This window comes from Phalacrocorax carbo, chromosome 6 (genome assembly GCF_963921805.1).
Source record: "Phalacrocorax carbo chromosome 6, bPhaCar2.1, whole genome shotgun sequence".
Classification (NCBI taxonomy): Eukaryota; Metazoa; Chordata; class Aves; order Suliformes; family Phalacrocoracidae; genus Phalacrocorax; species Phalacrocorax carbo.
Genome location: NC_087518.1, coordinates 11,372,950 through 11,396,522, shown reverse-complemented (window position 1 = coordinate 11,396,522; position 23,573 = coordinate 11,372,950). Strand labels below are relative to the sequence as shown.

At 69.4% G+C, this 23,573-nt stretch overlaps 6 protein-coding genes across 14 annotated transcripts; 4 read left to right on the top strand and 2 right to left on the bottom strand.

Moving 5' to 3' along the window:
* Window positions 1-236: 236 nt before the first annotated feature.
* Window positions 237-2,436, bottom strand: RPUSD3 (RNA pseudouridine synthase D3). 3 transcript variants are annotated; one of them, XM_064453692.1, is made up of 9 exons: window positions 2,309-2,436; window positions 1,681-1,748; window positions 1,554-1,598; window positions 1,356-1,452; window positions 1,158-1,265; window positions 976-1,060; window positions 770-896; window positions 550-689; window positions 237-469 (listed from the first exon to the last, which is right to left on the bottom strand). In XM_064453692.1, exons 1-9 carry the CDS (start codon window positions 2,434-2,436, stop codon window positions 254-256), a joined length of 1,014 nt encoding a protein of 337 aa, XP_064309762.1. In that variant the 3' UTR covers window positions 237-253. The 3 variants fall into 3 exon arrangements, with proteins under 3 accessions (XP_064309762.1, XP_064309763.1, XP_064309764.1); XM_064453693.1 differs by having other exon boundaries at window positions 1,158-1,235; XM_064453694.1 differs by having other exon boundaries at window positions 2,257-2,353.
* JAGN1 (jagunal homolog 1) lies at window positions 2,385-3,634 on the top strand. Its single transcript, XM_064453698.1, has 3 exons — window positions 2,385-2,474; window positions 2,724-2,830; window positions 2,924-3,634. The coding sequence occupies exons 2-3, from the start codon at window positions 2,742-2,744 to the stop codon at window positions 3,384-3,386; spliced, it is 552 nt and encodes a 183-aa protein (XP_064309768.1). The 5' UTR covers window positions 2,385-2,474; window positions 2,724-2,741; the 3' UTR covers window positions 3,387-3,634.
* Window positions 3,408-8,390, top strand: IL17RE (interleukin 17 receptor E). Of its 4 annotated transcripts, none has more exons than XM_064453671.1 (16): window positions 3,408-3,862; window positions 3,945-4,111; window positions 4,621-4,779; window positions 4,873-4,979; window positions 5,052-5,175; window positions 5,248-5,387; window positions 5,474-5,542; window positions 5,664-5,730; window positions 5,815-6,002; window positions 6,178-6,225; window positions 6,317-6,362; window positions 6,481-6,629; window positions 6,705-6,773; window positions 6,850-6,913; window positions 6,989-7,090; window positions 7,288-8,390. In XM_064453671.1, the coding sequence occupies exons 1-16, from the start codon at window positions 3,408-3,410 to the stop codon at window positions 7,884-7,886; spliced, it is 2,553 nt and encodes an 850-aa protein (XP_064309741.1). In that variant the 3' UTR covers window positions 7,887-8,390. The 4 variants fall into 4 exon arrangements, with proteins under 4 accessions (XP_064309741.1, XP_064309742.1, XP_064309743.1 ...); XM_064453672.1 differs by having other exon boundaries at window positions 6,862-6,913; window positions 7,288-8,389; XM_064453674.1 differs by having other exon boundaries at window positions 3,731-3,862; window positions 3,945-3,960; window positions 6,862-6,913; window positions 7,288-8,388.
* Window positions 8,391-8,606: 216 nt separating this feature from the next.
* On the top strand, window positions 8,607-12,758 carry IL17RC (interleukin 17 receptor C). Its single transcript, XM_064453675.1, has 17 exons — window positions 8,607-8,823; window positions 8,900-8,921; window positions 9,010-9,380; window positions 9,564-9,675; window positions 9,745-9,789; window positions 9,965-10,104; window positions 10,306-10,365; window positions 10,528-10,582; window positions 10,683-10,867; window positions 10,944-10,994; window positions 11,067-11,112; window positions 11,209-11,321; window positions 11,400-11,468; window positions 11,538-11,595; window positions 11,720-11,815; window positions 11,897-11,935; window positions 12,128-12,758. Exons 1-17 carry the CDS (start codon window positions 8,740-8,742, stop codon window positions 12,736-12,738), a joined length of 2,157 nt encoding a protein of 718 aa, XP_064309745.1. The 5' UTR covers window positions 8,607-8,739; the 3' UTR covers window positions 12,739-12,758.
* An 808-nt stretch (window positions 12,759-13,566) lies between these two features.
* Window positions 13,567-17,201, top strand: CRELD1 (cysteine rich with EGF like domains 1). 4 transcript variants are annotated; one of them, XM_064453685.1, is made up of 10 exons: window positions 13,567-13,747; window positions 14,427-14,509; window positions 14,596-14,706; window positions 14,781-14,872; window positions 14,996-15,172; window positions 15,301-15,396; window positions 15,540-15,623; window positions 15,764-15,859; window positions 15,943-16,086; window positions 16,199-17,201. In XM_064453685.1, the coding sequence occupies exons 1-10, from the start codon at window positions 13,580-13,582 to the stop codon at window positions 16,417-16,419; spliced, it is 1,272 nt and encodes a 423-aa protein (XP_064309755.1). In that variant the 5' UTR covers window positions 13,567-13,579; the 3' UTR covers window positions 16,420-17,201. The 4 variants fall into 4 exon arrangements, with proteins under 4 accessions (XP_064309755.1, XP_064309759.1, XP_064309758.1 ...); XM_064453689.1 differs by having other exon boundaries at window positions 14,996-15,162; window positions 16,199-16,374; XM_064453688.1 differs by having other exon boundaries at window positions 15,540-15,628; window positions 16,199-16,374.
* Window positions 17,202-17,309: 108 nt separating this feature from the next.
* On the bottom strand, window positions 17,310-21,078 carry PRRT3 (proline rich transmembrane protein 3). Its single transcript, XM_064453670.1, has 3 exons — window positions 19,877-21,078; window positions 19,650-19,790; window positions 17,310-19,214 (listed from the first exon to the last, which is right to left on the bottom strand). The coding sequence occupies exons 1-3, from the start codon at window positions 20,982-20,984 to the stop codon at window positions 17,464-17,466; spliced, it is 3,000 nt and encodes a 999-aa protein (XP_064309740.1). The 5' UTR covers window positions 20,985-21,078; the 3' UTR covers window positions 17,310-17,463.
* Window positions 21,079-23,573: the final 2,495 nt, after the last annotated feature.

The window sequence follows — 23,573 nt, the reverse complement described above, 5'->3', positions numbered from 1 at the left end:
GAAAAGACACCTCTGCTCCTGCCTGCCTGTGGTCGTGCCTGCGGACAGAGCCATGGCAGCAGTGCCGCCGCTGCTCATTGGTGCTGGGAACGAGGTCAAGTGCAGGGGTAGCAGTAAGGCCACTGTCACCGGCTCTGCTTGGGGTGGGGGGGGTGGCCAGTGGCCCTGGCAGTGCTGTGGGGATGAGGGGGACGCATCCCATGTGTACTAGGGAAAGAAACGGCACCAAGGCACCCTGGCAGCAGTTGGGGGTTTAATGGGGGGGCAGAGGGGGAGTGGATCGGGGGGGGAGTTCTGCCACAGGTTCTAGGAGCCCCAGGCGCTGCAGGGTGCGTAGGAAGTGGGGGGGCAGGGGGGCGCAGAGCGGGCCCTGGGGCAGCACCAGCTGCTGCAGGTGGAGGTGGAGTGGGAGGTTGCGGAGCTGCTGCGAGGAGAGCCCCAGCCGGCGCAGCAGATCCTCGTCCAGCACCTGCAACAGGGAGTGGGGTGGGGAGGGCAGCTCAGCAGGGCTCCCAGGAGCTGTGCTGAGCCCCCACTCCAGCCACGTACCTGTGTGCGGGTTGGGGTAGCCGCAGGGGGCAGGAGGAAGGGCACCCCCAGCACCCTGCCCACGCGGGACGAGTACTCATGGTCACCCAGGGCCGGGCACAGCAGCAGCGTCAGGTGGACCGGGAGCTGCTCTGGGAAGGCTGGGGAGGCATGGAGAGGGTGGGACCATGCTGGCACAAGGGTCCAGGAGGGGCATGGAGGGGTGTTGGGGGTCACTCACCTGTCCTGGGCTGGAGCTGGAGGAGGGCGCAGCCCCCTGCGGCGCCCAGCACCCGGTAGCGTGTCAGGGTGCTCTTCACCTCCTTCCTGGCCAGGCTGCGGCGCCCTGGGGCCGGCACCGGCACCACCTGTGGCAGCACAGCTCTAGCACCACCCTCTGTATCCATCCCCATACCCTGTGCCCCCAGGCCCCCGACACCCCCTTACCATGGCAGTGTCACCCTGCTGCTGCCAGCACAGCCCAGTGCGGATCTCGCCCTCCGCCTCTGACGGGACCCCTATGGTGACAGCGCTGCAGGGAGAAAGAGGCGGTGAGGTGGGGAGGGGAGGGCCCTCCCTGCGCCAGCTAGGTGTGGTCCTAGGGACTCAGTGGCGTCCCAGGGACTCACTGGTATGTGGCAGGGTACTGGCCTCTCCGGCGGGCATCAGCGAAGAACTGCTGGAGCTGCTCGGTAGCACGGCGGCTGCTGGAGAGGAGGACAAGGCCAGAGCACTGCCTGTGGGATGCAGCAGCTCTAAGCCCTAGCCGGGGGGGGCTTGCACCCCTCGAACCACCACCACCACCACCCCCCCCCCCGGAACCATACCTGGCTGGAGCCTTCACCACGTGGAGCTCAACAGGGAGGCCCAGGCGCCGCCTCAGTGCCGGCAGCAGTGCTGCCAGGCTCAGCTCCCCGGGGCACCCTGGGAAAAGGGGGATCAGCACCTGCTGGGACCCCCCCATCCCCAGCCAAACCTCCCACCCAGAGTGGGAGAGACACCCCCGCAAGGGATCCCACACTTACCCAGGATGGGCAGGCCAGGGGGCTTGCTCAGCGCCACCAGGGACCCTGGGAAGGGACGCCCGGTCAGGATGTGGCCCCTTGCTGCTCCCCCCACAGTACCCCCCCGCTTCCCGCCCACCCCCGGTACCTTCCCGGAGCACCACGGAGGCCTCCAGCAGCCCCAGCATCCCCTCGGAGCCCAGTGGTCGCCCCGACCTGCGGGGGGTGGAGTGGGTGGGGGGCACGGGTGGGGCCCCCCTCCCCACCTGTGGGATGTCCCCTGCCCCAGCCACCCACCCTGCGTGTTCCCACACCCCCACGGCTCACCCGCACCCCCACCACCACGTGTATGCCCCCAAATCTGATCCCACGCCCAATGTCCCGCCCCCCCAACGCGTGCCCCTGCACCCACAGCCACTCTGCACCGGCGTGTGCACCCCCACGCCTGCCCCGGCACCCCCTGTGCTCCCCCAGCCCCTCTGTGTTCACCCTGTGCGACCCCATGCATGTCCCCGCTCCCACGTGGGTGGGTGTGCACCCCAATGTCCCCCAGCAAGCCCTGTGCACCCACGCGTGTGCACCCCCAATGTCCCTCCCGCAAGCGCCCGAGCACCCACGCGTGTGCACCCCCAATGTCCCTGCACTCCACGCATGCGCGCCTCCACGAACACGACCTCCCCGCTCGTGGCTCCCACCCACGCGCCCCCCTGCGCGCTCCCACTACCCTACGGCGCGCGCCCCTCGCCCCGTGCGCGCCAGCACGCGCGCGGCTACACCCCCGCCCGCCATGTCGGCACTGCGTCTGCGCGGGGAGGCGGGGCCACTCCCGCGCAGCTAATAGAGCCGAGCCTCCAGGTGCACAGAGCGGCCGCCTAGGCCGCTGAGAGCCGGCGGCTACGGCCATAGATAGGCGGAAGTGTGGGCAGAGTGTCCCGCCGGCAGGTGGGGTGCGGCGGGGCGGGAGTCCCCGTGATCGTCACCTGTGGGGGTGCTCGTGGGGCTGTCCTGGGGGGGGTCGGGCGGGGGCAGGGCAGTCACGGGGAGTGGGTCCCGGAGCTGTCACCGGGGGCCTGTCACCAAGGGAGTGAGGCCCGGGGAACGGGGGAGGTGACCCGCAACCGGGGCGCGGTGCGGGGGCTGCGCTCGGGAGCGGGTCCGCCCACCTCACGCCGTGCCCCCCCCCTCCCGCAGGCAGCTCCCGTCGCTGCTATGGCCTCCCGCGGGGGTCCCCGCGCCGCCGGTACTGATGGCAGCGACTTCCAGCACCGGGAGCGGGTGGCCTCGCACTACCAGATGAGGTGGGTGTCCCGGTGTGAGGGGGGGCCTGCGGGAGGGGGAGGAGGAAGGCAGGGCCCCCCCTGGCGGGCACCAACAGCCCCCTCTCTCCCCAGCGTGACCCTCAAGTCGGAGATCAAGAAGCTTATCTACGCACACGTGGGGATCTGGCTGCTTCTGCTGGCCCAGGTGTGCGTGGGGCACCTCAAGCTGCTGCCCCACGACCGTGTCGCCATGCCCTACCAGTGGGAGTACCCCTACCTGCTCAGCATCCTACCCTCCCTCCTCGGCCTGCTCTCCTTCCCCCGCAACAACATCAGCTACCTGGTCCTCTCCATGATCAGCACTGGCCTCTTCTCCATCGCTCCCCTCATTTATGGGGCCATGGAGATGTTCCCCATGGCGCAGCAGCTCTACCGGCATGGCAAAGCATACCGCTTCATCTTCGGCTTCTCGGCCGTCTCAGTCATGTACCTGGTAGTGGTGGTGGCTGCCCAGGTGCATGGCTGGCAGCTCTACTACAGCAAGAAGCTACTGGACTCCTGGTTCACCAGCACGCAGGAGAAGAAGAAGAAATGAGTAGGGGGACGCCTGGGCTCCATGAGGGCCAGAGTTCCGAAGCCGGGCCTTGTGGGGCGGCGCTGGCGCAGCTCCCGTGGGTGCGGGGTCAACAGGGATCAATGCGTGTGCCTGAGTCATGCCACGGCTCTGTACTCGCGGGGGGCGGGTCCCCAGCCGTGGAGCGTCCCTGCCGCCCCCCCTCCCACGGGGCGCGGGTGTCCCTTCGCGTGTCGTTACCTGGAAATAAAGTATGCTACGCGCTCCCACGCGTGTCTGCGCTGCAGGAAGCGCCGCCCGGCGGCGGGGGGGATGGGGACGGGGCCGCACGTACCGGCGGAGGAATGCGGCGGGGCTGGGGGCGGGGCGGGAGCGGCGGCTCAGCCATGGAGCAGCCGGTGCTGCTCGCCGTCGTTGCCGCTGCGATGCTGCTGCTGCCGCCGCCGCTGCCGGGGTCCGGGGCCGCCGTCACCCGCCTCCGGGTCTCCGCTAACTTCGTGAGCACCGCGGGGTGACGGGAGGGGACGGCGGGGGAGGGGGGCGGGCGGCGCCGTGTTTAACCCGTCTCTTTGCTTGCAGGAGTGCCGGGCTACCGGTGAGTAGCGGCGGGGCCGGGATCGGGGCCACCGCGATCGGGGGGGGTCTCCCGAGACTCCGAATCCCCGGGGCTCCCGGTGTGCAGAGCTTTTCCCCCGCTCCCGCCTGGGACTCCCGGTCCCCGGGGTTCCCCCTTCCCGGGGCTCCAGGTGTGCAGAGCTTTACCGCCGCCCCCGCCTGGGACTCCCAGTCCCTGGGGTTTCCCCTTCCCGGGGCTCCCGGTGTGCAGGGCTTCCTCCCCCACTCCCGCCTGTGAGTCCCGGTCCCCGGGGCTCCCGACCCTCGGGCTCCCCAGTCCCGGGGCTCCTGGTTCACGGGGTTCCCGGTGTGCAAAGTTCCCCACCCCCGGCCTGGGACTCCCGGTCCCCCACGGCTCCTCCCTTCCCAGGGTTCTCCCTTCCCCCCGAGGCTCCCCTCTTCCCAGGGCTCCCGGTGTGCACAGTCTCCCGGCCCCGTCCTGGGCCTCCCGGTCCCCGGGGCCTCCCGATCCTCGGGCTCCCCCTTCCCCGCAGAGTTCCCCCTTCCTGGGGCTCCCGGTGTGCAGAGCTCCCCCCATCCCTCCCCGGCCTGGGACTCCCGGTCCCCAGGGCTCCCGGTGCCGGCGGTAGGCAGGACCCCCGTCGCACGGCCGCCCCTCCTCTCTGCTTTCCCCCCACAGCCGACAGGACGCTGAGCCGTCCCCGCTGCCGCCAGTCGCGGCCCTGGCCCGGGCCCCTCCTGGCGCCGCCCGCCCTGGCGCTGAGCGGGGCCCGTCTGTGCCCGCCCTCCCGGCCCTGCCAGCCCTGCCTGCGGGTGCGCCTGGCCCTCCCCGCCGCAGGTACGGGCAGGGGCGTGGGGGCCCGGCACCCTCGGGCTGCGGGGTGGGCTCCTCCTCCCACCCGTGTCAGCACTCCACGCTGATTTCTCGCAGGGCTCGACGATGTCCGTGGGCTGCAGCTCAACTTCCTGGAGCTGGGCTCCAACCGGGCTGGCTGGCTGCAGGTGTGGCGGCGGCACCGGGCACCGGGCAGCTCGCCGGTGAGTCTGGGATACACGATGGGTGCAGTCGCTGGGGCCGGGGGTGTCCCGCTGACACCACGCTCCCTGCAGTGGCAGGTGCAGTTCGACTGCTTCCCGGCCGAGAGCGGTCATCACGTCCTTGTCTCCCTTCGCACCATCCCTGACCGAGGCTTGGCCATCAGCCACAGCCACCTGCTTGCTGCTGAGCCGCCTGGTGAGGCTGGGGAGGACCCCGGGAGTGTCCTGGGGGGACACCAGCACCAGCTGACCCCCGCCTGGTCCACAGGGCCCATCTTCGCCCATGCCTGGGTCTCCGAGGAGCGGGCCATCAAAGTGTGGGTGCCTGAGGGCCCTGCCCTGATGGTGCGGCTGTGCCACCAGCTGGCCCTGGAGTGTGAGGAGCTGCCCCAGCCCTTCCACCGGCAGGTAACGGCTCCGGCCCCCCCCAGCCACCCCCACCCCGGGCTGGCGGCCACACTTCTTCCAAGCTGATGCTGCCTCCATGTCTGCAGGTGCTGGTGCTGGGGGGCCACCACGTTTCACTGCCGTATGAGTTCCTGGTGCCCTGCCTGTGTGTCGAGGTGTGGACGCTGTCCCTTGTGGCCGCTGGGACCCTCTCCCTGTCTGCCTCCACCTATGCGGCGAGGGGAGGCAGGAGGAGTGGGGGCACGTTGCCCTGACTCCCCTGCTCTGCTCTCCCAGGCCTCCTACCCCCACCATGACAGCCCACGCAGCAAGCGGTGCCCATTCCGTGACCAGCCAGCCGCCTGTGAGTGCCCATGGCAAGGGGAGACAGGTCCCGGGGGTCATCCCTGGATGTGTGTGTGTCCCCTGCTGACACAGTGCCCCGCAGATGGCCCCGAGCTGTGGTCCTCGGTGCGCTTCCATGACTACAGCACCAGCAGCAAGGACCAGATGGCGATGGTGCTGAGTGCCAGCTGCCCTCTGCGCCCCCGGGCCACCCTGTGCTGGAGGGAGGCAGCAGCTGAGACTGCGCCCTGCCACGATATCCCCAACTCCACAGCCAGTGAGGAGGAGCAGGTGAGGGGTCCTGGCTTTGAGGTACCATGGGGCACCAGCCTGGAAGGGTGCAGGGCTGTGGCCTTGGCTGGGGCACCCACCGGACTAGTGGGCCCCATGGGGGCGGTGGGTGGACACTGGGGTGCCCATGGGCTGTGTGGGTTGGGGATGGTGACATGCTCTCTGCCCGTACCAGGCATACATGCTGGACAAGGTGGACATACACCCTCAGCTCTGCTTCCGGGTAAGCCCCTGTAGAGGTGTAGGCACCGCCTGGGAAGGGGCTGGGGGGCGGCAGTGGGCAATGGTGGCTCACCCTGCCCCTCTCCCCCCAGTTCTCCTACGGGAACAGCAGCCATGTGGAGTGTCCCCACCATCCAGGTGAGCTCTGCGGGCAGGGGCACCCCTGGGCTGAGCGCAGCCCTGCCCCAGGGTCCCTCACACTTCTCATTCCCTCGGGCATCCCGTGATCTCCCCCCTTTCTCTCTGGTGGCTGCAGAGACCGCCTGGAATGTCTCGGTGAGCACCCGGGGGCTGCAGCTGCACCTACACCTCACCTCCAGCGTCCCTGCGGCCTTCAGTGCAGCCCTCTGCCAGCGCCGGAGTGGGCAGTGCGAGCCCGAGGCCCCGCTCTACACCGTCACACAGGTGGGCAGTGCGGGGCTGGTGGGGACATGGTGGGGATTGAGCCACGCTGACCCTGCCCTACCTTGTGCTTTGCAGCTGGAGGGCTCTGCGCCGGGGGAGCTGGCGCTGCTGCTGCCGGTGCAGATCCTGGGCAGCTGCGTGCTGGTAAGGTGACCCCCATGTCAGCACCTGCACCACAGAGCGGGGACAGACCCCAACCTGGCACCCCCTGCTCATCCAGCCCCTTCCCCAGGTGTGGCGTTCGGATGTGCGCTTTGCTCGGAAGCAGCTGCTCTGTCCTGATGGTGAGCGGGCATCCTGGGAGGCCACGGGGGGTGGTGGGGATGGGCAGATGCCCCCCTTCACCTCCCCTCTCCCAGTCTCCCGCAGGCACTTTGGGCTGCTGGGGCTGGCGCTGGCACTGGGGCTTGTGGTGACCGTGGTGCTCCTCAACTGCCGAGGCACCTGGAGGCCGGCCGCTGGTAAGGGGCACCCCAGAGTGCTGTGGGATGGGTGGCCAGGGGCTGGGGTGCCAGAAGGTGCCAGCTCCCTGGGCTGCAGGGGGTCCTGGGGCAGTATGGTGGATGCTGCCATGCCCTTGGGGGATGCCAGGGTGCTCCATGGGGATGCCAGGAGATCTCTGGGCAGTGCTGTCACTGCTGTCCCCTCCATCCCGCAGGTGCCCCAGGTGGGCGCCCCGTGCTGCTGCTGTACTCGCCGGACTCGGAGGAGCACCTGGGGCTGGTGTGTGCCCTGGCTGAGCGGCTGCGTGCCGGGCTGGGCTGCAACGTGCACCTGGACCTGTGGGAAGCGGGTGGCGTGGGGCAAGCAGGCACCCTACCCTGGCTCTATGCCCAGCGGGGCCATGTGGGCCGCCAGCATGGTACCATCCTCCTCCTCTGGAGCCGGGGCAGTGCCCAGCTCTTCCACCGGTGGCGGGTTGGGGCAGCTGATGGGTCCCCCAGGGATGCCCATGACATCTTTGGGGCAGCCATGGCCTGTCTGCATGGGGAGCTGGGGGCAGCGGGGTATGGTGGTGGCTGGGTGCTGGCCTACTTCAGCCAGCTCTGCAGCCCCCATGACATCCCCAGGCCTCTCCGGCCTCTGCCCACCTACCGCCTGCCCCAGCAGCTGCCCAGGCTGCTGGGTGCCCTGCGGGGCAGCCCTCCAGCCCCCCGTCGTTGTCGGGGCAGGGCAGAGGGACTCCTGCACCAGCTGCTGGAGGTGGGGGCCAGAGAGGGCAGCCCCCAGCCCCCTGGGGTGGCTGCCGGTACCTGAAGGTTTGTGCTAGACCTCAGCCGGGCATTGCTGCGGGGCCAGCAGGGCAGGGTGCAGCCCCCTGGTGAGGGCAGGGGCCCCGTCATGGAGGTGCGGGGCTAGGCTGAACATGCTGACTGTGGCGGCAGGAGGGGTGCCCATGGGGCACACCGGGCAGGGGCCGTGCATGCCTGAGCAGGCTGACCCTGGCCAGGGAAATGCCATGGGGGCCAGGGCGAGCGGCTGGCTGGGAGCAGAGGTGCTGCCCTGGGCAGGGGCAGCTTTATTTCCACACAGGGACCTGTGCCGGAGGAGAGCTGGGACGCGGGGAGGCCCCCAAGGACAACGTGGCTGGGCACAGGGCTGGGGCAGCGCTGGAAGAAGTGGGGTGGTGGTGGGGCTCCTTGCCCTGCCTGGGCACAGGGGGCTGGGGGGTTTGGGTGCTGGGCACAGCCTGGCCCTGCTCCTCGCTCCCCTGCTGTTGGCAGGACCTGGTCTGCAGTGGGAGCAATAAAAGCACTGTTTCACCCTGTCCTGCTGTCCACCTGGTGTGCTGGGGCTCGGCTGGTGCCCCCTTGGCAGCTGGGGCTGGCAAGGGCACCGTGCCCATGCGGTGGGGCAGGGGCAGGGCCCAAACCCGACCCACGGGCTCACTGTGCCAAACCCGGCGGTGCCAGGGCACGGAGCCTGTCCGTGGGTCGGAGCGGGGAGGCCCCACCCCGGGGCGGTCGCCAGCGCTGCGCTAGGACCCGGGTGTCCGGGATCGGAGCAGGAAGCAGGAGCCGGCGGCGGCAGTGGGGCCCGTGGAGCCGGGAGCGGGGTTGTTGGGAGTGGACGGCGTGGGGCCGGGGCACCCCACAGCCCCGGCCCCGCTATGCGTGTGCTGGGGCAGTTGCTGCTGCTGGTGGCGGTGGCGGGTGGGCACGGGACCCCCCGCGACACCCTGGCATGCTCCCAGGTGGGTTGGCGTCGCGGGCATGCGGGCCAGCAGTCACCCCGGCACCGGCACTGGCCTCACCCCCGCCTCCCCCCAGGGCCTCGCCTGCCGCCTCCTGGGTAAGTGCCACTGCCACTGCCATGGCCCTCGGCCCACCCAGGGCGTGGGACCCCATGCCCACGGGCACCCTCCTCTGTCTGCCCCCAGACACCGATGTGCTGTGTGGGATGGAGCTGCCGGGGCCCAGCCATGGGCCGGCCCTGGCTCGGCTGCAGCTGGAGCCGGCGCTGCGCTGCACTGGGCCCACGGCCTGCTCGCCCTGCCTGGCGGTGCGCCTGCGCCTAGCCGTGCCGCCTGGCATCAGCACCAGCAAGCCCCGCCGCCCTGTGCCGTCGGTCATCCCTGGGGCAGAGGATGGCGATGAGGGGGGACAGTCGTCACTGATGGATGGGGCTGCCTGGTCCCAGCCCAATGTCAGTGGGCTGCTGCTGCTCTCTGGGCACACCTATGCCTCCTCCCGCTGCGTGGCCGTGGAGGTAGGGGCGCCCCTGGCCCCTGCACTGCCTGGCCGACCCCTGGTACGTAGCTGTAGGATGCCAGGGATGAGCGTCCCTGCCACCAGCAGTCCCAGGCACTGTGGTGCATGGGGATGTGGGTGCTGGCACCAGTGCATCTCCATGGCACAGTGGTCCTGTTGCCCATGCCCTGGAGAGGTGGGTGCCAGCAGTGCGCCGCAGCACAGTGGTGGTTTTCCTGCCCAGGGCTGGGTGACCTTCCAGTGCTTCGAAGCGCCGCTGGGCTCTGAGATCCATGTCACGGCGTACATCAACTCGCGTGGCCGCCGGAAGCTGAGCCAGTGGCAGTGGGTGCCAGGTAAGCCCCTAGCACGCCCTGCCACGGTGGCCCCTGTTCCCCTGGCCCTCTGACGCCCTGTCTCTGCAGACTGCTCGTGGCCTGTGGCACAGACTGCCATTCCCCAGTGCCAAGGTAGGTGCTGGCATCCCCCGGCTGTAGCAGTACTGGGACCCCCCTGGCATGGCGCACGTCCCCTGGGGAGATCTGGGTGGTGGGTGCTGGGGAAGAGGTGACTCCTGGGGTGCTGTGCCCTGTGCTGCAGCACCGGGCAGGCAGTGCTGGGTGCCCTGAGCTGCTTCCGGCACAGTGCCCAGGCTGCAGGTCTCCCCGGGGCCAAAGGAGGTGGTCGTGGAGGTGCAGGGGGCCGCGGCAGGACACAGCTACACCCTCTGGCTCTATCACAACCAGAGCCATGGCACTGGTGGGTCAGGGCGTGTGGTGACTGCGGTGAGTATGAACCCCTTCCCTGACACCCCATCCTGGCCAGGCTCCAGGTGCTGCCCCCGCCCCCCGTCCCCGGGAAGCAGTGTCTATGTTACAGGCAGGGTGCTGGGTGAGGGTCCCCCGGGGACAGGTCCCCCTGTGTTGGGTGACCCTGCCGGGGGGCGATTTACTGCGGGGTGACCCACATCTGGTTCCCGGTGGCAGAGTGGCCCCATGAACTACAGTCTGCCAGTTGATGAGGTGCTCCCCTGCCTCTGCCTGCAGGTGAGTGTCTGCTGGGCACTGTGAGGGTGTCAGGGCTGCTGGCAAAGCAGAGGGGCTGTGGGCACCGTGCCACCCCCTCCAGCATCCCCAGGGGGCCAGCGGGTCACAGTCACAGCCTGGGCTGCCCAAATCCTTTCTTTCCTCTCTCTCTCCCCATTCCAGGTCTGGCCAGAGACCCAGGATCCACCACGGGCCACCATGTGCCCCTTCTCCCATGGTACCTGCACCGTGGGGCTGGAATATTGGGGGGGACAGGATGCAGGGGGACTCGAGGGGCACCACACAGAGGTGACACCCCTCTACTGGTGTCACCGCAGATACCAATGCCTGGGAGCGGCTGTGGGCACGCAGCCAGCTGGTGCTGCACTCTGGGGGGCAGGCGTTGACCTGCTCCCTCTCAGCCCCCTGTGACCTCCCGGCCAAGCTGGTGCCCTGCTGGCAGCCAGAGCCCACAGGGCCCTGCCAAGCCCTGCCCGGCCTGCAGCAGCCTGCTGTGGGGCAGGTGAGTGGGGCTCTGTGGGGCGCCAAGGAGCCAGGGGAGATGCAGGTGGCCCTGACAGTACACCTTCCACCCACAGGGACCCCAGGATTTTGGGGGGCTGCAGCTGCACCCCAACCTCTGTGTGCAGGTAGGATACCTCCCTGCCCCACAGCTGCCCCACAGGCAGCCCCAGGTGCTGCTAACCCACTCTCTGGGGCAGGTGTGGAGCAGCGGGCAGGTCCGGCTGACCCAGTGCCTGCGGGACCGTGAGTATTGGTGGGGCGGGAGGGCAGGGGCAGCCCCAGGTCCAGTTGGGAGGTGAGCCCCCCCAGCCACTCCTTCCCAACGCCCTGTATCCCCAGGAGCGCTTCCTGGCCGCACCGATGACCTCCTGCTGCTGGAGCACAGGGAGGATGGTGGGAATACCTCGCTGTGTGCCCTGGAATGGGGCGCCTGCAACCCCCTCGCCAGCATGGTAAGGGACAGGGAACCCTGTGTCCTGGTGGTGGTGGCACTGGCGGCACAGCCGGCTCACCCCCTGCTGCTTTCACAGGGCTCTGGGCACCCTGGGCTGCTGGAACAGGAGCTGCATCGGGATGTGGCGACGGGGCAGTGCAGGCCGGTCAGTGTGGGCAGTGGGTGGGCAGTGGATGAGGACCAGGCAGCATGTGACATGTCCCTATCCCCATAGGTCTGGCAACCTAAGAACAGCACTGGGGTCATGCTCTGGGCTTGTCCCCTGCACAAGTGTGAGTGTCCCCAGCTGCGCTGGGGAAGAGGGGAGCCGGTGTGGGGCTGAGGGAGGGCACCCATCCGGTGGGGCTACTGGGTGGGTGCCGGGGACCCTTGGCAGGCACTGACCCCTGCCTGCAGACCTGCGTACCCGCTGGGTGCTGGCGTGGATGGGGATGCTGCTGGGAGCTGCCTGCCTCCTGCTCCTGCTCCTGCTGAAGAAGGAGAATGTGAAAGGTGAGTGGTGCCCGCCTTGGGACCGTGTCTGGCCCAGGACCACCCCCGCGGACCCTGCCTGACTGCCTTTCCTCCCTGCAGGCTGGCTGAAGTCCCTGAGGGCTGACTATGGCTCCGAGGGTGAGCATGGGGCAAGCCTGGGGTCTGGGTGGGTGTGCAGGGATGTCCATGCCTTCCCTGCAGAGGGCTTAGGGGGCAGAGCAGGGGGGGTCCCCTGTCAGGGATGGTCCCAGCCTGCCTCCCACTCTGGCTACCCCACAGGGTGGGTAGGGGGTGCCCAGGTGGGGTTCAGGCACTGATGGTACCCCTCAGGCCTGCTGCGAGGCCGGCGGGCACTGCTGGTTCATGCGGCGGAGCCAGTGGCAGAGCGAGCAGCGTGTGCCTTGATGGCGGCCCTGCACCCACTGGGGCTGGCAGTGGTGGTGGCACCGGGAGGTGGCAGCGGGGTAGCAGCATGGGGGCCGCTGCCCTGGCTGCATGCCCAGCACCAGCGGGCGCTGCATGATGGTGACACCATCATCCTCCTCCTCTCTCCGGCAGCTGTGGCTGCTGCACACCAGTGGGACACCAGGGCTGGGGCTGTGCCGGGGGCCGGGGCCACTGGAAGTGGCCCCGGCCCCCGGCACAGCTCCAGCCCTGATGATGTCCCTGCTGTAGCACCCTGTGAGGTGTTCGCAGCGGCTCTGTCCTGTGCTGTGCCAGTGCTGGAAGCGGGCAATGGTGGGCACTACGTGGTGGCCTGGCTTGAGGCCTTGGTGCCGGCAGTGCCGGTTGCACTGCGGGCAGCCCCTGCCTTCGCCCTGCCCAGTGAGACTGGGGGTTTCCTGCGGGCACTGGCAGGACCGGGTCGGTGGCAGGGCCGGTGGCTGGAGCCGTATGTGGCAGCAGTGGCTGAGGGGCTGCGGCGGGCGGTGGGGGAATAAAGTGGTGACAGTGGCTTTGACACGCACGTGTCCATCCTCTGTGGTGTGTGTGGGGATAGGGACTGCATTGGATGGGTGAGGGGTGATGGGGAGGTAAGGGGAGGGTTGGGGGCAGGAGAGGGGTCTGGTCTAATTTGGGGAGTGAAGGGGAACTGGGCTGGTTTGATTGGAGGGTAGATGGGGAACTGGACCAGTTCAAGGCAGGGTGGGGGGGAACCGGACCAGTCTGGGAGAGGTATGAGGGGAGCCAGGCCAGTTCAGGAGGGGATGAGCAGGAACTGGGCCAGTTCAAGGTGGGTAAAGGGGAACTGGACCAGCTCAGGGGTATGAAGGGGAACTGGGCCAGTTTGGGGGGGGCAAGAAAGAACTGGACCAGTTTAAGAGGGTATGAGGGGAACTGGGCTAATTCACGGAGGGGTGAGGGGGAACTGGTACAATGGGGCGGGTATGAGGGGCAACTGAACCAGTCGGGGGGATGAAGGGGAAACTGTGTCAGTTTGGCTGGAGGGGGAAGGTGACCTAGACTGGTTTGACTGGGGACTGGCCCAGTCGGGTCGGGGGCTGAGGGGCTCGCCCACCAGGCGAGAGCTGGGCCGGTGCATTCCGCGGAGCCACTCCCGGTGCGTGCGGGGGTCACTGCCCCCACCCATCCGCCCCTCCCCACGCCGAGTGCCCTTGTTCTCGGCCCCTTTAAGGCGCGGGGAGGCGGGACCCGGCGGGCGGCGCGGGTTGGCTGGGAGCGGGCGGTCGGCGGGGGCGGGCGCGCTGCCATTGGCGGGGGCGGTGGGCGCTGAGTCAGCGGGCGTGGCCCACGTGGGGCGGGCGGGGCGGGCGGGGGAGGATGGGGCCGCGGCTGCTGCCGTTACCGGCCCGGCGCGGGGCGCCCCTGCTGGGAGCCGCCCTCCTCGGGGGGGTCCTGCTGGTGGCTGCCCGCGCCCGCGCGGACCAGGACCGGGACGGGGCCGAGTCCTGTCGAGCCTGCCGCGGCCTCGCCGACAGCTTCAGCAGGGTGCGGGGCGTGGGGGAGGCACGGGGGGGTGATGGGGGCCGTGGCGTGGGGAGGGACGCGGGGGGGGATGATGGGGGCCGTGGCGTTGGGAGGGACGCGGTGGGGTGATGGGGGCCGTGGCGTTGGGAGGGATGCGGTGGGGTGATGGGGGCCGTGGCGTTGGGAGGGATGCGGTGGGGTGATGGGGGCCGTGGCGCGGGGAGGGACGCGGGGGGGTGGTGCGGCCTGGGGGTTGATAGAGTGACACAGTCCCTGCTGTGGGGGGCAGCCGGGAGCAAGGGTGTGAGGGTGGGGATCCCACGGGTGACAGGCATGGCGGGATGCAGCCTTGAGGGGGGGGGTGGGGGTGGCCTGGTGCGGGGTGATGTGGTCTGGGGGTGACAGGCGAGCAGGGGTAAAGAGGGTCCTGGTTGGGGTGATGTAGCTGGAGGGCCCGGGGGGGGCCCAGACCAGGTGTGTGTGTGGTGTGGCAGGACGTTGGTGAGGCAGGGGGCATCCCCCATGGCATCCCTAGGGAGCGGAGGGGGTCCTGGAGGAGCACAGCAGCTGGGCTCTGGGGAGGGGAAAGGGTGGCAGGTCCCTGGGGAGAGGAGGGTAGCACAGCTGGGGGGGTGACCCTATGCAGAGGGGGTTGTTGGGGGTCCCGTGCCTGCACTGCCCACCCCCGCCCCATGCCCAGGGCCTGGAGCGGACAGAGCACGAGGGCTTTGGCGGGGGCAACACAGCCTGGGAAGAGGAGAAGCTGGCCAAATACCAGCACAGGTGGGTGCCACCCAGCCAGGGGACTCCGGGGGTGCCCAGCTGCTCCCAGGGTACATGTCTCCGCACTTACTCCCCTCTCCCACCAGCGAGACGCGCCTGCTGGAGGTGCTGGAGGGTGTCTGCTCCCCCTCGGACTTCACCTGCCACCAGCTGCTGGAGCAGAGCGAGGAGCACGTGGAGCAGTGGTGGTTCCATGAGTGAGTCTGGGGATTGAGACGTGGGGCAACAATGGGATGGTGGGGGGCTGAGTGTCACGTCTCCCCCTCCTCAGGCGGCAGCAGCACCCTGACTTTTTCCAATGGCTATGCATGGACAGGCTGGCGCTTTGCTGCCCACCTGGCACCTACGGCCCTGACTGCCGGCGTGAGTAGCTGCAGCAAAAGTGGGGTGCTGGTGGGGGTGCCAGCGGTGCCACCCGGGCTGCAGAGGCCCCTGGCACACCACCCCCCACCCCGGCTGCTGGCCAATGGCTCTCCTCCCATGCAGCCTGCGCAGGCGGGCCCCGGCAGCCCTGTAGTGGCAATGGGCGATGCGATGGCGACGGCACACGCCGTGGCACCGGTCTGTGTGTCTGCAGTCCAGGCTACGGTGGCCCCTTCTGTGCTGAGTGTGGTGACGGCTACTACGAGGCCTCACGGAACAAGAGCCACCTGGTATGTGCCGGTACGTAGGGGTCTGGCCTGGTGGGGAGGGGGGCTGTGCAGCCAGGAGCCTGCCCCGGTGCTGCCCTGGCACCAGGTGCTGGCAGCTTCCCCCTGCCTGTGCCCATGCCCGCTCTCCCCTGCCCGCAGAGTGCTACCGGGCGTGCGGGCGCTGCACAGGGCCTGAGGACTCCAGCTGCCTTCGCTGCAAGAGGGGCTGGGTGCTGCATGAGCACCGCTGCATTGGTGAGGGCTGTGGCGGGACTGGGGGGACAGCAGACACTTTTGGGGCCTGTGGGCACAGCTGTGGGCTCGGGGCCCAGGGGGAGGGGCTGTATCCCAGGAGCTGGGGCTCAGTGGGGATGTCCCCCCCCTCCTCTCCCCCCCAGACATCGACGAATGTGGCACGGAGATGGCACACTGCCGAGCCAACCAGTTCTGTGTCAACACGGAGGGCTCCTACGAGTGCCGAGGTCAGGCAGAGGTAGTGGGGGTGGTTTTCCATGCAGGTGGCTGTTCCCTGCTTGGTGCCATCCCTTCCTGGCCCACGCTGATGCTGGCTGGGCTGGGAAGGGGGCTCCAGCAGCAACCCCAGCTCCTCTCCCCATGGCAGACTGCTCCACGGCTTGCATTGGCTGCATGGGCGCTGGACCGGCTCGCTGCAAGAAATGCAACAAGGGCTACTGGCGGGACGGAGCCAAGTGCTTGGGTGAGTGCCTCCCGTGGGCTGGGGGGCAGCTCTGCCCCCTTCCTGCTGCCCAAGCCCTGCCTGAGCCCTGCCTCCCCCTGCAGATGTGGATGAGTGTGCCAGCACCGAGGAGCCGGTGTGCACGGGGGCACAGGAGGTGTGCGAGAACACGGAGGGCAGCTACCGCTGCATCTGCGCCCGTGGCCACGTCCGGCAGGATGGGCACTGTGTGGAGGACAAGCCCCCTGGTACAGCCTGACGTGGCAGGGAGGGGCATGGGCTGTGGGCGGGGATGTACAGGGCTGTGGGGGTCTCTGCCCACCTCTCTGTTCCCCCTCCCAACGAGCACCATCCTTGCAGATGCCCCAGAGAAGGGCTTCTTTGACGACGTGACAGAGGACGAGGTGGTGGTGCTGCAGCAGATGTTCTTCGGCGTGATGATCTGCGCCCTGGCCACGCTGGCCGCCAAGGGTGACATGGTCTTCACCGCCATCTTCATTGGTGCCGTGGCTGCCATGGCTGGCTACTGGCTCTCTGACCGCAGTGACCGCGTCCTTGATGGCTTCATGAAGGGCAGATAGCTCTGGGGCTGCCAGGCGCGGGAGGGGGGACAGGCTCAGCCTGGGGTGCGGGACTGCCTCCGCCGCCGGGGCTGGCTGCCGAGGCCAGATCCTGCACACGGTGCTGTGCCCTGCATGTGTCCCCTAGCCCTGTTAGTGTAGGGTCTTGCCTTACCCCTGCAGAAGAAGACAGGGGTGCCTGGTGGTCCCCAGGGCCTTCCCCACAGCCCCCTCTGTCTGGCATGGTGATGCTGAGCAGTGTGGCACTGGGATGGGGTGGGGGCACAGCATGCTGCCCCAGCCCCTCGTGCTCTGGAGGAGAGACCTGGCACCGTGGCAGGTGGGAGGGCGTGGGGGCAGGCCAGGGGGTGGTCTGGCATGGCTGGGTGCCAGGGTGGTGATGCTGGCAAAGCTCGGCCCTGCTGCCTGCCCAGCGAGTGTCCTCTGGACCCTGTGGACGTTGTGTCCCCCTGTGAGACTGTTCCCTGTGGGGTAGCAGGGGGCTGGGTTCCCCCTTTGCCCTGAGCTGTGGGGCTGGGAGGCCTGTGCCCCTCCAAACCCTCTTTCCCACATCCCTGGGCAGAGTCCAGCTTACCCCTCCCAGGCTGGGGAGGCCAGGGGCTCCTGCAGAGCAGGGGGGTCAGGGGAACCCCTCACTGCTCATGGGGTGCCGTGCTGGTGGGGGTGAGGGGGCCCTGCCGAATGCATGAGCGTGGCTGTTGCATTTGTCTGTGGTTTGTCCATCAGGGTGTGCTCATCGTCTGTGTGTTCATATCTCAGGAAATAAAAGCTCTGCACACCCAGCCTGACTGCTTGGGCGGGGGGATGGTCCTGGGGGTGCTGTTCCTGCCACCATCTCCGCACACCAATGGGGACACCTCCTCCCAACATAAACTTTTTATTTCTCTGGTTTGGCACAAGCAGAGCTGGCCCAGCCCAGCTCCCCCCTCCTGCCCGGCCCTGCAGGGGCACAGGATCAGGCCCCTGGACCCCCACACTGGGCTTGCCCCCCACTGGGCCTGTCCCTGTACCACTCAGTCTCTGCCATCCCCATATCTCCCTGGCTCAGAGCTCGATGGTGTCACTGGAGAGGCTGCGGGTGTCCACCGCCTTGCCGAGGGCCGGGAGACCGCGGTGGCCCTCGTGCTCCAAGCCAGGGGGGATGGCGGGCACCAGGAGGGGGGCACGGCTAGGTGCCTCATCCAGGGGCAGGCTGTCAGGTGAGGACATCCCATGGCGCCAGGGGTTCCAGCTGATCTTCAGCGAGCTGCTCTCCAGCGAGCTGGTTGAGGCGGTGACGGTGACGGTGATGGTGCCCAGGGGTTGCTTGGGGCCGGGCAGCTCCGTCAGCGAGCTGCACCGCACCATGCGCCCTAAGCCAGGGGTCTCGGTGGGTGTCAGGGAGCCATGCAGCGAGGTGCCAGAGCCACGGCGAGGCCGGCCAAAGAGGCCATCATGCAGGAGGTGCCGGTGGCAGAGCGCCTGGTCGATACTGCGGCGCAGGTCAATGGGGGATGGCGGGCGGAAGGCCAGCTCTCCCAGTGAGGGGGATGAGCCCTGCTCAAAGGCGACACAGGAGCGGGCGGCCACCGCGTTGGGACATTTGGGGCTGAGCCCCGGTGTCCCAGTGGTGCCAGCAGCAGCCGCCCAGGCCTCGTTGCTGTCCTTGAGTGCCCGCAGGGGCAGCTGCTCCGCTGGGTTGCGGATGAGGCTTTTGGAGATGTCGCTGGTGGGTGCCCGCTCAGGGCCATTGCTGCCGCCAGCCCAGTCGTAGCAGTTGTTGGGGTACTCAGGTGCCTCAACTTTGTGGCTGGCACAGAAGTACCGCAGCGCCTTGGCCCAGCAGGAGTGGCCGGTGGGGTGGCGGCGGCACCTGCAGCACAGTGGCTCAGCGGCAGCCACCAGCAGTGCCAGCGCTGTGCACAGCTCGCCAACCCTCAACCACAGCTGTGCTGCCCAGCCAGACTGGGAGAAGCGTGCGGGGGGGCCCAGGAGCCCCCGCAGCCACAGGGTGCTGTAGAGCTGCAGCCCGCAGACCGGCAGTCCCGCCACCACAGCCACTAGCAGCACCCAGGCCCCCCGCTGCAGCCCCGGCTCCCTACCACCCCCTGGTACCTCCTGGGGTGCCCGCAGCACCCTCCAGCACCCCCAGAGCCCTCCAAGCAGCAGCAGGGCCCCAGCCCCACAGCCCAGTGCCTGCAGCCCCAGCCCAGCGGTGGGGCCCAGTCGGGGTGGGAGCAGGTCGGCGGCCCCCAGCACTGTGCTCTGCAGCGCGGCGGCAGCCCCCAGCGCTGGCAGACCCCGGAGCTGGGTTGGCAGCAGCCAGAGCTGGGCCAGGCGCTGGAGCCGCTGGAGCAGGAGGGCAAAAGCGGCGAGCAGCAGGGGGAAGGGGACTGTGCTGAGCAGCAGCAAGGCCCGGGGGGGCAGGCGGCCCCGCGCTCCGTAGGGGTCCAGCAGCAGGAAGGTGCCCCGCAGCAAGCAGGCGGCCAGGAGCAACCCATGGGCCCCTAAAATGTGCAGCAGGTGAGGGGGATGCAGGGCGGCTGCCCCCACCAGCCCAGCCAGGCAGCCCAGTGCCAGCAGCAGGAAGATGGCGGCCACCCCATACACGTGGGCCTCCCAGGCGAAGCCCAGCCGGCGCCGCAGCTCAGCCCAGCACAGCCCAGTCCCGTTGGCCTCCGGTGCTGGTGGGTGGCTGGGCTGTGGCTGCCGCGTGGATGGATGCCAGGGGGCCGGTTGCGACGTCACCCCTGCCTGCCGCCACGTGGCCGAGGGGGCTGCGGTGCCATGGGTGTGGGGCTGCGTCCCCGGGGTGTCTGCAGGGAGGAAGGAGTGGGATGGTCAGTGGGGTGTGGGGGACCCTACGCATGCAGCTCTGTGACACCTGGCACCCCATGGCTAGGATGAATCAGCCACAGCATGCCAGCACAGCACAGGGGGCAATGCCCTGTGTCAGCCGGGGCTGTGCCCACCGGTGCCCACTGGCACTCACCGGGGGTCTCCGGCAGGACCTGCGGTGCAGGGGGTGGCACAGACTTGGGCATGTCTGTGACCCAACCCAGGGAAGATCACACACACTGGGCACTTAGCACTAATCTTAGGAGTAGATTAGGGCTGTTGCCAGGCACAATCCTGATTGAAGGTGTCACCGCATCATGGCTGGGCAGCCCAAGATAGCTGCCAGCCACCCTGCCAGCCCTGACACCCTGGGGATGGGTTCCCATGGCATCCCCACCGTGGCCTTGCATCACCTGAGCGCCTGGTCCCAGACGTCCCTGTGGTGGGATGTGCTGTTGGCTGTGGGGCAGCCTCGGTGGTGTTTGGGGCAGTCACGAGGCCCATGGCACCCCGGACCCGCTGCGGGGAGCCAACGTCTTCCTCGGGCAGCAGCCCTGCAAGAGAGGGCAGAGCCGGGCGCTGACGCCTGTGGGGGCTTGGTCCCTGCCGAGGGGTCCCCCTATGCCACACCAGCTCCTACCTGTGCCAGGGGTGCTGGGGGACACTGTGCTGGAGGCAGGCAGCGGTGCCGGGCTGGTGCCAAAGGCACCCCCCGGGGCAAGCTGGGGTCCCCACTGCCCTGTTGGCCTGGTGTCCATGCGAGAGGCTTCGTCCCCAGGGCTGGCAGTGGCGCGGCTGAGCAGGGCCCTCCGGGTGCTGCGCTGGTGGGCTGGGAGCACCTGGGTCCACGGCTCAGCCAGCCCCCAGGAAGGGGCTGCGGGTGGCAGTTGTGTGGCAGAGCTGGGCAAAGCCAGGGAGGGGCTGGGGGACCCTCCCAGGCCCTCCTGTCTGCCCACTGGCCACACAGAGCTGAGGCTGGTGTGGGGACCCTGGGCTGGCCCTGTGCCTGTGGCGTGGGGGATGGGGACAGTGCCCAGAGGGACTAGCTGGCTGCTGGCCAGAGTGAGCTGTGCACCCCGAGGGAGGCCCAGGGATGCCATGGGTCCCCCTGCTGCTGGCTGTCCCCCTGTGTGGGTGTCTGCTGTCCCTGTCTCTGTCCACGCTGCTGGCACGGGGGTCAGGGTGATGGTGGACACAGTTGGACGATGGCTAGGGGTGCTGGCTGGCCCGGTGGCCCTCTGCCTGGCTGGGGACAGGCCCTGCCCTGCCCAGGGTGTCCCCAGGGAGACCGGCCGCATATCTGTGGGCACCTCGGGGGCTGGTGTCCCCAGCACAGAGTCGTGGGGCAGCCAGTTCCCCCCCTGGGAGCTGTCCTGGCCTTCAGCCTCGTGTCCTTGCCAGGTGATGAGGGGCTTCTCCGCCACAGCCAGGGATGTGCTTCTGTCCCGCCAGGCCTCGGTGCCAGCGCCTGCCATGGTGGTTTCCATCCCCAGGGGTGACCCGGTGGCATCCCCAGCCTGTGGCGGTGGGGACCAGCGCATGGGGCTGCTGCCCCCCCAGCGCTCGCTCCCGGGGGCCTCAGCACCGCTTGGCTCCCCCGATGCCTCCCAGACAGGGCCGTGCAGGGGGCCCTTGCCCTGCTGCAGGGTCCCACCTGAGGACAACCCTGCTGGCAGGGTCCCCCAGGCCCCAGCGGGGACCCTGGCAGCCATGAGCAGCCCCCAGGTGACGAGCCGTGCTGTAGCCATGGTGAGTGCCCAGTTGGCCCTGCGCCCTGCGGGGACAGGGGGCTTAGTGAGCCAAGGCCTGTGGCGGCTGCCCAGGGGGGCTCACCCCAGCGGCCATGGGGCTGCTATGCCTACAGCAACCCACTGCCCGGGGACAGAGCCAGCGGCTGGGCTATCTTTGCCCGGGCTGGCCACGGGCCCTGTTCCCAGTGTTCCCATCCCCCTTGTCTCTGCTGCCAGTGGCCCCATTCCCAGTGTCCCCGATGCTGGCGGTTCCTAGTGGTCCCTACCCCCAGCATCGCCCGTGTCCCCTCCCCGGTGTCCCTCCCGATGTCCCCGCTGCCGGCAGCCCCGCTCCGGCGTGCACCGATCACCTTGGCGCATCCCCGGCTGCATCCCGGGGGATGCCCGGCTCGGTGCGCCCCGCCGCCGTCCCCGCCGCACACGCGGCTCAGCCCCGCCGGGCCGGGGCCGGGGCCGCCCGGCGGCGGCGGCAGCCCCGCGGTGCGGGTGCGGGAGCCGGCGGGGCTGCCCCGCAGGACCGGAGCGGGGCCGGTGCCGCCGGCCGCATCCCGCGGACCCCGTCTGGAGCGCTGCTCGGGGCCCGGTGCTCGGGCCGCGATGCCGCCAGCCCCCTCCCGCCGCCCGCCGCAGCCCGGGAGGCCCCCGGTGCCGGCCGTAGCCCCCCCGCTGACCTGCCGGTGCCGGTGCCGGTGTGGGCGGGCGGGCCGGGCTCTGCGGCGGAGCGGGCGGTAGCGGCGGCGGCGGCAGCCGGTCACGCGCCGCCCCGAGCCGCGGGCACCCGCGCGGGAACCCGCCCGGCACCGGGAGGGGGTGGGGGGGCGTGGGGCGCCCGGGGCCGCCCCTGGGTTTCGCCAGCTTTTAGCCACTGTCTCCCCCTTTTCCCAGGTGTAGTGGGTCCTCCGTGGGGCTCAGCTCGGGTGGGGTCCCCTGGGGCAGGACCCCCGTGGGGCGGGTCCCACGGGGCGTGGCCTCCTGGGCCACCGGGGCAGGTCCCCACGGGGCAGGGCACAGCAGGGGGATGCTGCCTGTGGGGCGGGCAGGCGCCCTCCCCGGGAGCAGGCAGTCCCCAGTGGGGGGCTGTCGCTGTGCCCGGTCTTAGGGCAGCCGTGGGGCAGGCGGCGTGGGCTGTGGGCCCCAGCAGGGTCCCCGGGAAGGTCCGTGGGTGGCCCTGGCACCCCCCTGCCCCCCGCCTCCTGCCCGCCCTGCACGAAGCACGCAGCACCCTGGCAGCCGCTGGCCTCTGGGACCCTGCCGAGGTGCAGGTAATTAGCTAATCAGCTAATTGTCCCGCTGGAGAGCTGCCCGTCCTGCTAGGGCTCGGGCTGGCATCGGCACGGCCGCAGCACCACGAAGTCACACCGACTCAGGGCCGTGATGCACCCCGGCTCCCTGCCTGAACCCCGGGCTCCCTCAGGCCGTACCTGAGCTGCCGCAGCCCTGGCAAACCCCTGTCACCGCAATCGCTCTCCTCTCGCGCAGGACAGCGGGGACATGAGGCACCTCAGGCCCCTCCACGGCAGCGCCACGCCGGCAGCAGCACGCAGTGCCCCGGTCCTCGACACCCCTCCGTCCCCGGGGGCATCGTGCCCAGGCCGGGCTCACCGCGGGCGCGTTCCCGGGCCCTGGTCCGCCCCTCCGCGCTGCTGGGCGCGGACAGCGGGGCCGGGGGGGCTGCGGCAGCCAGCTGAGCACAGGGGCCGGGGAATTTGGGCAATGCCGGCGTGCTGGCTCCCACAAAGCAGGCAGGGCAGGCAGCTAATCCAGGGATTAGCGCCGGGGAGGCCGCATGCGGGGAGAGCTGGGCAGCAGCAGAGCCCGGGGGGTGGCTGGCGAGCCTGCACCGTGCTGGGCACTGCCAGCACCACGCTGTGCCATAGCCGGCTGACCTCACCCTGCGGTGCTGAGCGTGCCGTGGGGCCGTGGGGAGGGAGCTGGCTGTGCCCCAGACACCGCAGTCGTCGGGGCGCCTTGAGCATGAGGCACGGGTGCAGCAGCCACCTCCACATCCCTGGTGCTGTCAGCGGTTTCCTCCTCTGCCAACTGAGTCACTGGCAGATGAAAGGATGAGCACCCTACTCCGTGCTGCCGCAGTGGCTGCCTGCATGCCTGCGCAGCCAAGGACGCTGGGCAGAGGATGCCACCTGTGCTTTCAAACCCCTGTGCCTGCGGCCACCTGGGTTTCACCAGCTTTTAGCCACTGTCTCCCCCTTTTCCCAGGCTCTTCCCCAAGGAAGAAAGACAAAACCCCAGTTCAGGAGAAAATTGCCCCAATTAAGTGCCCACAAACAACCTGGAGTCCAGCTTTGCATTTTCATGACAACTGCATGTGATTTATGGTGCTGCCCCATGCCCTCTGCAGTCCCCCTTGGCTATGCTGCCGGTGGGGAGCACCCCAGGCATCTTTCCCGGGGAGCGTTGGTGAAGGGTGGGGATGAGACCCCACAAACACGGGTGCTGGCAGCCCCACGGTGGTGAAGGCCAGAGAAGCCACATGTGCAGGGTGCCGCATGCCTGGCGGCATAGCTGGCACCAGCAGAGAGCCGGAGATGGTGCGCTTGGCGGCCGTGTGTGCTGGGAGATGGGATC